Here is a 14,277-nt window from a genome sequence, read left to right on the forward strand (position 1 = left end):
ACCTACCTCACAGGGTGTCTGTTGTGTGTGGGGGAAGGTAAAGGAGACTGTAAGCCATGTGAGATTCAGAGTATAGGGCAGGGTATAAATCCAATATCTTCTTCTTCTTCATAGAAGAAGAAAAAGAATTGCAGATTTATACCCCGCCCTTCTCTCTGAATCAGACTCAGAGGGGCTTACAATCTCCTATATCTTCTCCCCCAAAACAGACACCCTGTGAGGTGGGTGGGGCTGGAGAGGGCTCTCACAGCAGCTGCCCTTTCAAGGACAACCTCTGCCAGAGCTATGGCTGACCCAAGGCCATTCCAGCAGGTGCAAGTAGAAGAGTGGGGAATGAAACCCGGTTCTCCCAGATAAGAGTCCGCACACTTAACCACTACACCAAACTGGCTCTCTTCTGTCCCACCATGAGCTGTCCCAACATGATTACACCCTGCCTGCAAGCATCCAAACAAATCCATCTTTTTTTTTGGGGGGGGGGGAAGCAATGTTGAGGGAATCCATCAACAGAATGGTGCTGTTAAGGGCCTGAATGGTAACCCCACCCACCCCCACGGAACATTGGAGGTGGCTGGCCATTGCCTGCCTCTGCCTAGCAACCATGGACATCCTTGGTGGTCTCCCATCCAGGTGCTAACCAGGGCTGACCCTACTTAGCTTCTATGATTTCATGAGATCAATCTAGCTTAGGCCATCCAGGTCAAGGCAAGAGAAGTTCAGAGGTGGCTGGCCATTGCCTGCCTCTTCCTAGCAACCATGGACATCCTTGATGGTCTCCCATCCAGGTGCTAACCAGGGCTGACCCTACTTAGCTTCTATGATGTCATGAGATCAACCTAGCTTTGGCCATCCAGGTCAAGGCAAGAGACGTTCAGAGGTGGCTGGCCATTGCCTGCTTCTGCCTAGCAACCCTGGACATCCTTGATGGTCTCCCATCCAGGTGCTAACCAGGGCTGACTCTACTTAGCTTCTAAGATGTCATGAGATCAACCTAGCTTTGGCCATCCAGGTCAAGGCAAGAGACGTCCAGAGATGGCTGGCGATTGCCTACCTCTGCCTAGTAACCCTGGACATCCTTGATGGTCTCCCATCCAGGTGCTAACCAGGGCTGACCCTGCTTAGCTTCTAAGATGTCATGAGATCAACCTAGCTTTGGCCATCCAGGTCAAGGCAAGAGACGTTCAGAGGTGCCTGGCCATTGCCTGCCTTTGCCTAGCAACCCTGGACATCCTTGATGGTCTCCCATCCAGGTGCTAACCAGGGCTGACCCTGCTTAGCTTCTAAGATGTCATGAGATCAATCTAGCTTTGGCCATCCAGGTCAAGGCAAGAGACGTTCAGAGGTGGCTGGCCATTGCTTGTCTCTGCGTAGCAGCCCTGGACTTCCTTGGTGGTCTCCCATCCAGGTGCTAACCATGGATGACCCTGCTTATCTTCTGAGATTACATGGGATCAGGCTAGCTTGGGCCACTCAGGGTATTATAGGAAGCGTTGAATTCTGAGCGGTTTTACACACAGCCAAACAATCACAGCCCCTCCTCCACAGACGACCGTCTGCATGCCGTGCATCCCCTATACAAAGAACGGGTGTGTGTGCGTGTATTGCTATCTTATTACTTATTAGCCAAACTCTTCCAACTCAACTAACTGATAAGATCAAGGGTATAAAAACGGTTACTGAGTAACTTTCCACTCCTTTGACATTTATTCCACTGTTCCGTTCACTGAAGGGTAAATGGAAAGAGAGCGATGGGGAATGTTTATGGTATTGGGGCAGACTGCTAAAGACCTCCCCTCCATTCCCTACACTGTGTATTTAGGATACATCATTAGGAATTATCATAATATTCCCGGCATAAAGGCTGCTGAGGGGTTTCTCAAGTCAGGCTTGCGTCAATTAGCGGGTTATCACCAGTGATTTCTGCATTGGTTTTAAGAATACACGGTTTCCTGGTTCCCATGGTTTCCTGGTTCTCATGAAAATCAGAAGTTGTACGATTTTTTTTTTTAACAAAATCACCAAAAGTCACTGTGGGAGGGAGGGTAGCAATCCGAACGAGGAGAGACGTATAGAATGAATAAAAAGAATACTCCGTGGAGCAAGTTTTGACAACTTGAATCAAAGGCAGCTTTTTAAAACTAGTTTTAAAAAGTCTGCCAAGCGGCCTTCGATTCAATTCGTCAAAAACTTGCTCAAGATGCTGGTGAGCAGAGTTCCCTCTGAGCTGAGTTAGTGTGAACTAGCTCACAGATTTTTAGCCTCCAGCTCACGCATTTTCGTCTTAGCTCAGGAAGGATGACCCCAGAGCACACTAATTTAAGCAGGAGCTCACAACTTTAATGTCAGTAGGTCACAAAGTTGAACTTTTGCTCACAAGACTCTGCAGTTTAGAGGGAACATTGCTAGCGAGGGTTTGGTTTTTTTACCCCACCTTTGCCACCTGAGTGAGTGGGAGGTCGGGGCAGGGAATTCCCTGCCCCAACCAAGGGCTTGGTAGCCTATCATCGACCCCCTGCCCCAACCAAGGGCTTGGTAGCCTATCATCGACCCTCTGCCCCAACCAAGGGCTTGGTAGCCTATCATCGACCCCCTGCCCCAACCAAGGGCTTGGTAGCCTATCATCGACCCCCTGCCCCAACCAAGGGCTTGGTAGCCTATCATCGACCCCCTGCCCCAACCAAGGGCTTGGTAGCCTATCATCAACCCTCTGCCCCAACCAAGGGCTTGGTAGCCTATCATCGACCCCCTGCCCCAACCAAGGGCTTGGTAGCCTATCATCGACCCCCTGCCCCAACCAAGGGCTTGGTAGCCTATCATCGACCCCCTGCCCCAACCAAGGGCTTGGTAGCCTATCATCGACCCTCTGCCCCAACCAAGGGCTTGGTAGCCTATCATCGACCCCCTGCCCCAACCAAGGGCTTGGTAGCCTATCATCGACCCCCTGCCCCAACCAAGGGCTTGGTAGCCTATCATCGACCCCCTGCCCCAACCAAGGGCTTGGTAGCCTATCATCGACCCCCTGCCCCAACCAAGGGCTTGGTAGCCTATCATCAACCCCCTGCCCCAACCAAGGACTTGGTAGTCTATCATCGACCCTCTGCCCCAACCAAGGGCTTGGTAGCCTATCATCGACCCCCTGCCCCAACCAAGGGCTTGGTAGCCTATCATCGACCCCCTGCCCCAACCAAGGGCTTGGTAGTCTATCATCGACCCCCTGCCCCAACCAAGGGCTTGGTAGCCTATCATCGACCCTCTGCCCCAACCAAGGGCTTGGTAGCCTATCATCAACCCCCTGCCCCAACCAAGGGCTTGGTAGCCTATCATCGACCCTCTGCCCCAACCAAGAACTTGGTAGCCTATCATCGACCCACTGCCCCAACCAAGGGCTTGGTAGCCTATCATCGACCCCCTGCCCCAACCAAGGGCTTGGTAGCCTATCATCGACCCCCTGCCCCAACCAAGAACTTGGTAGCCTATCATCGACCCCCTGCCCCAACCAAGGGCTTGGTAGCCTATCATTGACCCTCTGCCCCAACCAAGAACTTGGTAGCCTATCATCGACCCCCTGCCCCAACCAAGGGCTTGGAAGCCTATCATCGATCCCCTGCCCCAACCAAGGGCTTGGTAGCCTATCATCGACCCCCTGCCCCAACCAATGGCTTGGTAGCCTATCATCGACCCCCTGCCCCAACCAAGGGCTTGGTAGCCTATCATCGACCCTCTGCCCCAACCAAGAACTTGGTAGCCTATCATCGACCCCCTGCCCCAACCAAGGGCTTGGTAGCCTATCATCGACCCCCTGCCCCAACCAAGGGCTTGGTAGCCTATCATCGACCCTCTGCCCCAACCAAGGGCTTGGTAGCCTATCATCGACCCTCTGCCCCAACCAAGAACTTGGTAGCCTATCATCGACCCTCTGCCCCAACCAATGGCTTGGTAACCTATCATCGACCCTCTGCCCCAACCAAGGGCTTCGTAACCTATCATCGACCCTCTGCCCCAACCAAGGACTTAGTAGCCTATCATCGACCCCCTGCCCCAACCAAGGGCTTGGTAGCCTATCATCGACCCCCTGCCCCAACCAAGGGCTTGGTAGCCTATCATCGACCCTCTGCCCCAACCAAGGACTTGGTAGTCTATCATCAACCCCCTGCTCCAACCAAGGGCTTGGTAGCCTATCATCGACCTCCTGCCCCAACCAAGGGCTTGGTAGCCCATCATCGACACATCCCCCTTTGTGCTCTAATAAAATTCGTTTACGTACCACATAATTGCTGACAGTTTCCGTAACCACACTCCGAACGGGACCTTTGGAGCCTCCGGTGGTGGACATCGCAGGAGATGGAGGAGGAAGCAGAGCTGGGGAAATCGTGGCTGGAGGCAGTGCAGGAATGACTGGAGGTGGAGGAGGGGGGACGTGGACAGGAGCTGGTGCTGGAGACGGGGGAGGCGGTGGGGTTTTGGGCCGAGCCAAAAGAGCGGCTGGCTTAGCCTCCGGCGTTGACACCACTTTGCTGATGACACTGTCGAGCAAAAGAGAAAAGAAACAAATGCTGACATCACACTGTGGTAAAACAAGGCCTGAGAAAACATGAGGGCGAGAGTGGTTTTCGGTCAGTACCGGTGAGATTTTTCTAAGAACATAAGTGAAGTCCTGTTAGATCAGGCCAATGGCCCATCCAGTCCCAATACTGTGTCACACAGTGGCCAAAACCCAGATGCCATCAGGAGGTCCATCAGTGGGGCCAAGACGCTAGAAGCCCACCCATTGTTGCTCCTCCCAAGTACCAAGAATACAGAGCATCACTGCCTCAGACAGAGAGTTCCAACAATACGCTGTGGCTAATAGCCACTGATGGACTTCTGCTCCATATGCTTATCCAATCCCCTCTTGAAGCTGGCTATGCTTGTAGCCACCACCACCTCCTGTGGCAGTGAATTCCATGTGTTACTCACTCTTTGGGTGAAGAAGGACTTCCTTTTATCCGTTCTAACTCGGATGCTCAGCAGTTTCATTGAGTGCCCACGAGTTCTCATATTGTGAAAAAGGGAGAAAAGGACTCCTTTCTCTACCTTCTCTACCCCATGCATAATCTTGTACACCTCTATCATGTTACCCCCTCAGTCGACGTTTCTCCAAGCTAAAGATCCTTTGGTGCCGAAAATCCAGGATGATCAGGGCAACATCTACTTTGACCTTTTACTTTGACCATTTACTTACTTTGAGAAAGTCCAGAAAAGGGCAACTAGAATGATTAAAGGGCTGGAACACTTTCCCTATGAAGAAAGGCTGAAACACTTGGGACTCTTTAGCTTGGAGAAATGTCGACTGCGGGGTGACATGATAGAGGTTGACAAGATAATGCATGGGATGGAGAAAGTAGAGAAAGAAGTACTTTTCTCCCTTTCTCACAATACAAGAACTCATGGGCATTCGATGAAATTGCTGAGCAGACAGGTTAAAACGGATAAAAGGAAGTACTTCTTCATCCAAAGGGTGATTAACGTGTGGAATTCACTGCCACAGGAGGTGGTGGTGGCCTCAAGCATAGCCACCTTCAAGAGGGGTTTAGATAAAAATATGGAGCAGAGGTCCATCAGTGGCTATTAGCCACAAAAAAAAATTGCCACTGTGTGACACAGAGTGTTGGACTGAATGGGCCATTGGCCTAATCTAACATGGCTTCTCTTATGTTCTTATGTCCCATTACGCCCTGTGGTCTTAGGGCGGGCAAAGCCTTAAAAATAAACTGCACACAACATTTTTCTTTTGTCCATTAGGTCTCAGCTGCGCTATGGCCACCCCACATGATTTGCAAGGCAAGAGAGGAATTTTGCCATTGCCTGCCTCTCTGCAGCGACCCTGGAGTTCCCCGGAGGTCTCAGGAACACCTTGGTGACCCTGCTTAGGTTTCAAGATCATGAGACTGGGCTAATGCACCGCTTAAACTGTCTGCAAACCTGGAAGTAGTGAAGAAGAAGAAGAAGAAGAAGAAGAAGAAGAAGAAGAAGAAGAAGAAGAAGAAGAAGAAGAAGAAGAAGAAGAAGAAGAAGAAGAAGAAGAAGAAGAAGAAGAAGAAGAAGAAGAAGAAGAAGAAGAAGAAGAAGAAGAAGAAGAAGAAGGAAGAAGAAGAAATTGCTCCTCCCAAGCACCAAGAATACAGAGCATCCCTGCCCCAGACAGAGATTTCCAACAATAAGCTGTGGCTAATAGCCACTGATGGACCTCTGTTCCATATGCTTATCCAATCCCCTCTTGAAGCTGGCTATGCCCACCCTCCACCTTGAATTGGTTAAAAGGGCCAATACGTGGGGCGATGGGCTAAACCAGAGGTCCTCCCCAACACTTTTGAGCCCGCGAGCGCTTCTGGACATCTGACAACGGCTATTTAAATTTTGCACTCTCTCGGCTTTCTGCAAACGATGCAAAACCAAGTTACTGTTTATATATATATTTTATTAGAGTTTTAAGAAATAGGACAAAGAAATACAGGAAGGGGAAAGGGAAATAACGTTATTTCAATATAAACTCTGCATCGTTCATCTACAAAGATTTCTCCTAGTCTATAAAAGTTATAATCTTTGTATTATACCTAATAGTTTGCTAATATCAAACACTAAAGTGTCCAGATTGAGGAATTACAAGTCTGCGTCATATAAGAGGCAAATTTGTGTCTTCACCCATTCATAAAAGGGTTTCCAAGGGTTCTCTTCATCTCGAGATCCAGTTTGGTGTAGTGGTTAAGTGTGCAGACTCTTATCTGGGAGAACCGGGTTTGATTCCCCACTCCTCCACTTGCACCTGCTAGCATGGCCTTGGGTCAGCCATAGCTCTGGCAGAGGTTGTCCTTGAAAGGGCAGCTGCTGTGAGAGCCCTCTCCAGCCCCACCCACCTCACAGGGTGTCTGTTGTGGGGGAGGAAGGTAAAGGAGATTGTGAGCCGCTCTGAGACTCTTCGGAGTGGAGGGCGGGATATAAATCCAATATCTTCATCTACCTCACAGGGTGTCTGTTGTGGGAGGGGGGAAGGTAAAGGAGATTGTGAGCCACTCTGAGACTCTTCGGAGTGGAGGGCGGGATATAAATCCAATATCTTCATCTACCTCACAGGGTGTCTGTTGTGGGAGGGGGGAAGGTAAAGGAGATTGTGAGCCGCTCTGAGACTCTTCGGAGTGGAGGGCGGGATATAAATCCAATATCTTCATCTACCTCACAGGGTGTCTGTTGTGGGGGAGGAAGGTATTGTGAGCCGCTCTGAGACTCTTTGGAGTAGAGGGCGGGATATAAATCCAATATCTTCTTCATCTTCTTTGTATTAGTCTACCCTTAAGACGAAGTGCAAGGGCATCTGTTTCAGCTGTCTCTAATGTTTTATGAGTCTAGTCCTGCTTCTTCGGAGTTTCATGATGTTTCCAGGTTTGTGCTCTCAAAAGTCTTGCTGCAGTAATAATATGTATCATCCGATGTTTGTCCTGTCTCGAAAGGTCCATCGGCAGAATACACAACAACTTCTGCAAAAGTTCCGCAAAACCAAGTTACTCAAGAGGGCTTTACTACATGGGTGACAGAGTTGCACGGCATGAAATGAATCACGGGGTGACTTGGAAAAATGACAAGGGGCTGCGGTCGAGGCTATTGCGTGCGGCTTGCCGAAACTAGGATTGCACAATGTAACGTTTGCGTCATTTAATGTGTCATGTTAAGACTTGGGGTGCTTTCACGCATGTAAACAATGCAGCTTCAACCCACTTCAGTGACCGTTTGCGAGTGGACTTCGCCATTTCACACGGTAAAATCCAGGTGCAAAGTGCACCGAAATCAGATCGAAAGGGCATTATTTAGTGGGTGTGATGGCGCCCTTAATGCTTTGCTTCAGTTCCGTTTTTAGTTTTCCGGCTGGCTCTACAACCCTTATCCCTAATCGCATTCGTAGAAACGCAGTTGGAAGGGACCTCCTGGGTCATCTAGTCCAACCCCCAGCACAATGCAGGAAATTTACAAATACCTCCTCCACCCCATCCCCAGTGACCCCTGACCCATGCCCAGAAGATGGCAGACAAACCTCCAGGATCCCTGGCCAAATTGGCCTAGAGAAAATGACTTCCTGACCCCAAATTGGTGATCAGCATTTCCCTGGGCGTGTAAAAGCCACGAGAACTAAGTACTGCCATGACCCTTCCCCCCCTCCTTCTCACGACTTGTCTAATTCACAGAATCAGCACTGCTGTCAGATGGCCATCTAGCCTCTGTCTCAAAACCTCCAAAGGAGGAGAGCCCGCCACCTCCTGAGGAAGCCTGTTCCACCGAGGAACCGCTCAGTCCCATCAGTTTATTGAATGCCCCATCCTGTCAACTGCATTGATCCACTCTGTGCAATCTGCCTTGAGTTCAAGTGAGAAAGGCAAACAGCAAACAATGTAGCATAAAAAAAAACTAAACTAAACAAACAAAAATGTGTGTGTGGGAAAAGGGGGCAGTGCCCAAGGAAGGGCTTAGGAAGCAGATCAGAGACACAAAGGGCGCTTTCACACACGCTAAAGCAAGGGTGCCAACCATGCAGCCCAGGGGGCTGAATCAGGCCCCCGGAGGGATATCAGGCCCCCGAGCAACTGGCTGTCATCTGCTTCCTTCTGCATCACAGCTTGCTTCGCCAGGCTTGCTCAAATTCCACAGGAGCTACAGAGCAAAACCTCTATTTTCTCCATTGGCTGAGGCTCCTCCCTTGGGGAGAAAGAGGGGAAGGAGAGCTTGCTTTGCCAGGCTCTCTCAGTCGTGCAGCAGAGCTACCGAGCCAAGCCTCTCTCCCATTTATCAGCTGAGGCTCCTCTCCCTCCTGGTCCCCTGGGGAAGGAAGGAAAGAGCCAGAGCTTCCTTTGCCCAGTTCCCCGGATCCCATGGGAGAGATACAAAGAAAGCACTGTTAAGACCGACAAGTGCTAATGTTTTAAAGGTCTCATTTATGTCAGATCCAGCCCTCATAACGAATGAGTTTGACACCCCTATGCTAAATAATGATGTTTCAATACACTTCTGCAACCGTTGGCAAGAGGATTTTGCCAATTCACACAGTAAAATCCAGTTCCAAAGCGCGCTGAAAATGGATTGAAAGTACATTACTATGTTTAAAAGCGTCCAAAGCGACATCTTCCCCTCTGGTGTGGATTCCCAAAGAGGAAAAACCTTAGCTGGAGAGCCGCTGCCAGTCTGAGTAGACAATACTGACTTTGATGGACCCAGGGTCTGATTCAATATAAGGCAGCTTCATATATCACTGGAGGGACTCAGTGGTAGAGCATCTGTGGTAGAGCTCAGTGGTCCCAGGTTCAATCCCCGGCATCACCAACTAAAAAGGGGCCAGGTAAGTAGGAGTGAAAAACCTCAGCCTGAGACCCTGGAGAGCCACTGCCAGTCTGAGTAGACGATACTGACTTTGATGGACCAAGGGTCTGATTCAGTACGAGGCAGCTTCATGTGTTCATATGTTCAAGTCAAGGAATAGAATCATAGAGTTGGAAGGGACCTCCAGGGTCCAACCCCCTGCACAATGCAGGAAACTCACGAACACCTCCCCCTAAATTCACAGGATCTTCATCGCTGTCAGATGGCTATCTAGCCTCTGTTGAAAAACCTCCAAGGAAGGAGAGCCCACCACCTCCCAAGGAACCCCCAGCACAATGCAGAACTCACAAACACCTCCCCCTAAATTCACAGGATCTTCATTGCTGTCAGATGGCCATCTAGCCTCTGTTTAAAAACCTCCAAGGAAGGAGAGCCCACCACCTCACGGGGAAGCCTGTTCCACTGAGAAACTGCTCTAACGGTCAGGAAGTTCTTCCTAATGTTGAGCCGGAAACTCTTTTGATTTAATTTCAACCCGCTGGTTCTGGTCCTACCTTCCGGGGCCACAGGAAACAATTCCACACCATCCTCTATACGAAACACTACAGGGGCAATTGCCCTCATTACGGCTGAAGAATACACAGAGAGTGAAGATGTAGAAGACTGCAAAGCAATGTTTTATTGATATTTTTTGATAAAATAGAGCTATGGTACATCTTTCGCTGCCTGTGTCTGCGAAAAGGAGACACATCTGGATATGCGCTCCGCTCTGCACCGATTTCAGCGAGGGCGGCCGACTGAATCTCATTGCCCCTGGAGTTCTGTTAAATACAAAGGGGATTTCCCGTTCGCAAATTGAAAGGGAGGTTTGTGGGCAGAGAAAGGAAGAGTGAGATTTGGGTTCTAAGACGGCATTCTCCAAACTTTGCATTTGCCAAGTCCCGTTCCCAGTTCTCCCCTTTACATTGCCGGGGGAATTTCCCCTCCACAGAGTCACACTGCAACTGAAGGAGATGGGGTAAGAACTGAGCTCCGAGGAGACACATATTTCTGTACTCCGTCCTCCTCCCAGGCTTGGGAGTTATTGATTTATTTGCTACTGACTCACAGCTGACTTCAGGTGACCATCCCCTCAGGGGTTTCATGGCAAGAGGCGTTCAGAGGTGGCTTGCTATTGCCTGCCTTTGCGTGGTAACCCTGGTATTCCTTGGTGCCCTTCCATCCAAATAATAATCAGGTCCAGCTTTGCCTAGCTTCTAAGATCTAGTAAGATCAGGCCGATCCAGGTCACGGTGGAGGGTGAGCGAGAAGAAATCCATCCGTTTCCTTTCAAAATGGCAAGCCCTAGCACTTGCTAACCCTTAATGTTATCTTGCATTAACTTCATCCTTAGCTGACGGGGCAGAAGAGCAAAGAGGTGTTTGTGAACAAGCCAGGATACTCCCTCGGCAGCTGCAGCAGAAGACGACCGCGGTAGATTTATACCCTGCCAGTTTGGTGTAGTGGTTTATACCCTGCCAGTGACAGAAGCTTGGACTCTCGAACGCTCAGACTTCAAACTTCTCGAAGGTGCTACCGGTATTGAGTCTGGCTCTTCTGATGGCTGTGGAAAGTGCCATCAAGTCACAGATTTATACCCTGCCAGTTTGGGGTGGTGGTTTAGTGCGCGGACTCTTATCTGGGAGAACCGGGTTTGATTCCCCATTCCTCCACTTGCACCTGCTGGAATGGCCTTGGGTTAGCCATAGTTATCACAGAGCTTGTCCTTGAAAGGGCAGCTTCTGGGAGAGCTCTCTCCAGGCCCACCCCCCTCACAGGGTGTCTGTTGTGTGTGGGGGGAAAGGTAAAGGAGATTGTGAGCCGCTCTGACACTCCTCAGAGTGGAGGGCGGGATATAAATCCAATATCTTCTTCTCTCTGAATTAGAGTCTCAGAGCGGCTTACGGTCTCCTTTACCTTCCTCCCCCACAACAGACACCCTGTGAGGTGGGTGGGGCTGAGAGAGAGCTCTCACAGAGAAGCTGCCCTTTCAAGGACAATTTCTTGGAGGACTGGCTACATCACGGGTGTGCAGCCTAATATGCAAAGGAGGTCCTGCTAGAACCCCACCCCTGCCCAAGGCAATTCCAGCAGCTGCAAGTGGAGGAGTGGGGAATCAAACCCGGTTCTCCCAGGTAAGAGTCCGCGCACTTCACCACTACACCAAACTGGCTCTCCTGCAGATCTAGTGGGGAGAAGGTGTTCCAATCAGCTGCATGAGCCAGCTCCCGTAAATCTCCAGAGGTCTAGTTTTGAGCCCCACAAACCTGAATCAGTGGTACTAACTGAAGGACAGCTAGATTCGAGGCCGGTAGCACCACAGAGTCTAATTTTCAGGGGGTGAGCTTTCAAGAGTCAACGCTCTCCTGTGATGGAAGCTTGGACTCTCGAATGCTCAGACTTCAAACATCTTGAAGGTGCTACCGGTCTCGAGTCTGGCTCTTCTGGTGGCTGTGGAAAGTGCCGTCAAGTCACAGCCAACTTATGGCATAAAAATCATAAAATCATAGAGTTGAAAGGGACCCTCCGGGGTCATCTAGTCCAACCCCCTGCACAATGCAGGAAACTCACAAACACCTCCCCCTAAATTCACAGGATCCTCATTGCTGTCAGATGGCCATCTAGCCTCTGTTGAAAAACCTCCAAGGAAGGAGAGCCCACCACCTCCTGAAGAACCCCCTGCACAATGCAGGAAACTCACAAATCCCTCCCCCTAAATTCACAGGATCTTCACTGCTGTCAGATGGCCATCTAGCCTCTGTTGAAAAACTTCCAAGGAAGGAGAGCCCACCACCTCCCAAGGAACCCCCTGCACAATGCAGGAAACTCACAAACACCTCCCCCTAAATTCACAGGATCTTCATTGCTGTCAGATGGCCATCTAGCCTCTGTTGAAAAACCTCCAAGGAAGGAGAGCCCACCACCTCCTGAGGAACCCCCTGCACAATGCAGGAAACTCACAAATCCCTCCCCCTAAATTCACAGGATCGTCACTGCTGTCAGATGGCCATCTAGCCTCTGTTGAAAAACCTCCAAGGAAGGAGAGCCCACCACCTCCCAAGGAACCCCCTGCACAATGCAGGAAACTCACAAACACCTCCCCCGAAATTCACAGGATCTTCATTGCTGTCAGATGGCCATCTAGCCTCTGTTGAGGAAGGAGAGCCCACCACCTCCTGAGGAACCCCCTGCACAATGCAGGAAACTCACAAACACCTCCCCCTAAATTCACAGGATCTTCACTGCTGTCAGATGGCCATCTAGCCTCTGTTGAAAAACCTCCAAGGAAGGAGAGCCCACCACCTCCTGAGGAACCCCCTGCACAATGCAGGAAACTCACAAACACCTCCCCCTAAATTCACAGGATCTTCATTGCTGTCAGATGGCCATCTAGCCTCTGTTGAAAAACCTCCAAGGAAGGAGAGCCCACCACCTCCTGAGGAACCCCCTGCACAATGCAGGAAACTCACAAACACCTCCCCCTAAATTCACAGGATCTTCACTGCTGTCAGATGGCCATCTAGCCTCTGTTGAAAAACCTCCAAGGAAGGAGAGCCCACCACCTCCTGAAAAAGCCTGTTCCACTGAGGAACAGCTCTAACAGAGCGGTGCCTAGAAGTCTCAAGAAACACTGGGACGTTCTGGGTACTGAACAAGCAATGCCAGCTCCGCTCCAGAAGACATCCGCTCCGGTAGAGCATCTACTTGGTAAGCAGAAGGTCCCAGGTTCAATCCCCGGCATCTCCAACTTAAAAGGGTCCAGGCAAATAGGCATGAAAAGCCTCAGTTTGAGACCCTGGAGAGCCGCTGCCAGTCTGAGTAGACAAGACTGACTTTGAAGGACCCAGGGTCTGATTCAGTAGAAGGCAGCCTCATATATTCATATGACAGCGTTGCTTGGAACAGCAAGAATCCTGCAAAGATACAGCTGCAATTCCCAAGAACTCGGCTTGATTTTGAATGGCAGGACCCCATGCACCAGCCAAATATCTGATGTGACAGATAACAACAACCACAACAATAGAGGAAAATCCAAAGACGGGAACTGAATGGAAAAGACAGGGAGTTGAGACAGTGGGTGCTATCGCACTGGGAAACTGACGCAATATTATCTCGGCTTCAGAAAAGCCGTTTGAATTTGGTCTGTTTCTTGGCTATCAGACAGCTGCCCTTGGAGCGGCAGGATCATTGCGGACGTCTGTAGTTGCCCATTCAGACCGCTAGTACGCCTCAGCCATGGACCCGCTGTGGAAAGGGAAAGAGAGCCAGTTTGGTGTAGTGGTTAAGTGCGCAAACTCTTATCTGGGAGAACCGGGTTTGATTCCCCACCCTCCACTTGCAGCTGCTGGAATGCCCTTGGGTCAGCCATCGCTCTTGCAGGAGTTGTCCCTGGGAGAGTTCTCTCAGCCCCACCCACCTCACAGGGTGTCTGTTTGTGGGGGAGGAAAGTAAAGGATATTGTGAACCGCTCTGAGACTCAGATTCAGAGTGAAGGGTGGCATATAAATCCAATATCATCATCATCTCCTCCTCCTCCTCCTCCCTCCCTCCCTTCTAAAAGTCCTCTGGTGTGTGCGTTCAAGCAGAGAAGTGCACAACTCGGAGCAGGGTTAGGAGAGGAAAAACCCAAATGCACCAGATACGGCTTGGCGTGATCATGCTGCTCTTCTGCTTCTGAGTCGTGCCCAGGCATTTAGACAGCCAGTGAATATGCAACCTGAATGTGATTCAGGGGAAAACCAGGTGGCTTTTTAATCTGGATAGGAGGCGTCTGGAGACAGGGTGAGAACAGGTGTGGCTCAGAGGGCAGATGCGCTTGTGTGCATTTAATCCGAATGGGAGGCGGGGCTAGGTCGGGCCAAATCGTGCGAAACCCCCAATGATCGTAACTCCCCACTT

General features: G+C 50.4%; 1 protein-coding gene across 1 annotated transcript in view; it reads right to left on the minus strand.

The window, feature by feature from the left end:
• TAF3 (TATA-box binding protein associated factor 3) overlaps positions 1-14,277 on the minus strand; it is a 242,457-nt gene that overhangs the window by 11,697 nt on the left and 216,483 nt on the right. Inside the window, exon 5 of the mRNA XM_060245966.1 lies at positions 4,265-4,523. Coding sequence (XP_060101949.1) covers positions 4,265-4,523 — 259 coding nt within the window. The remainder of the gene's footprint in view (positions 1-4,264; positions 4,524-14,277) is intronic.

The sequence above is a fragment of the Heteronotia binoei genome, chromosome 8, assembly GCF_032191835.1.
Source record: "Heteronotia binoei isolate CCM8104 ecotype False Entrance Well chromosome 8, APGP_CSIRO_Hbin_v1, whole genome shotgun sequence".
NCBI lineage: Eukaryota > Metazoa > Chordata > Lepidosauria > Squamata > Gekkonidae > Heteronotia > Heteronotia binoei.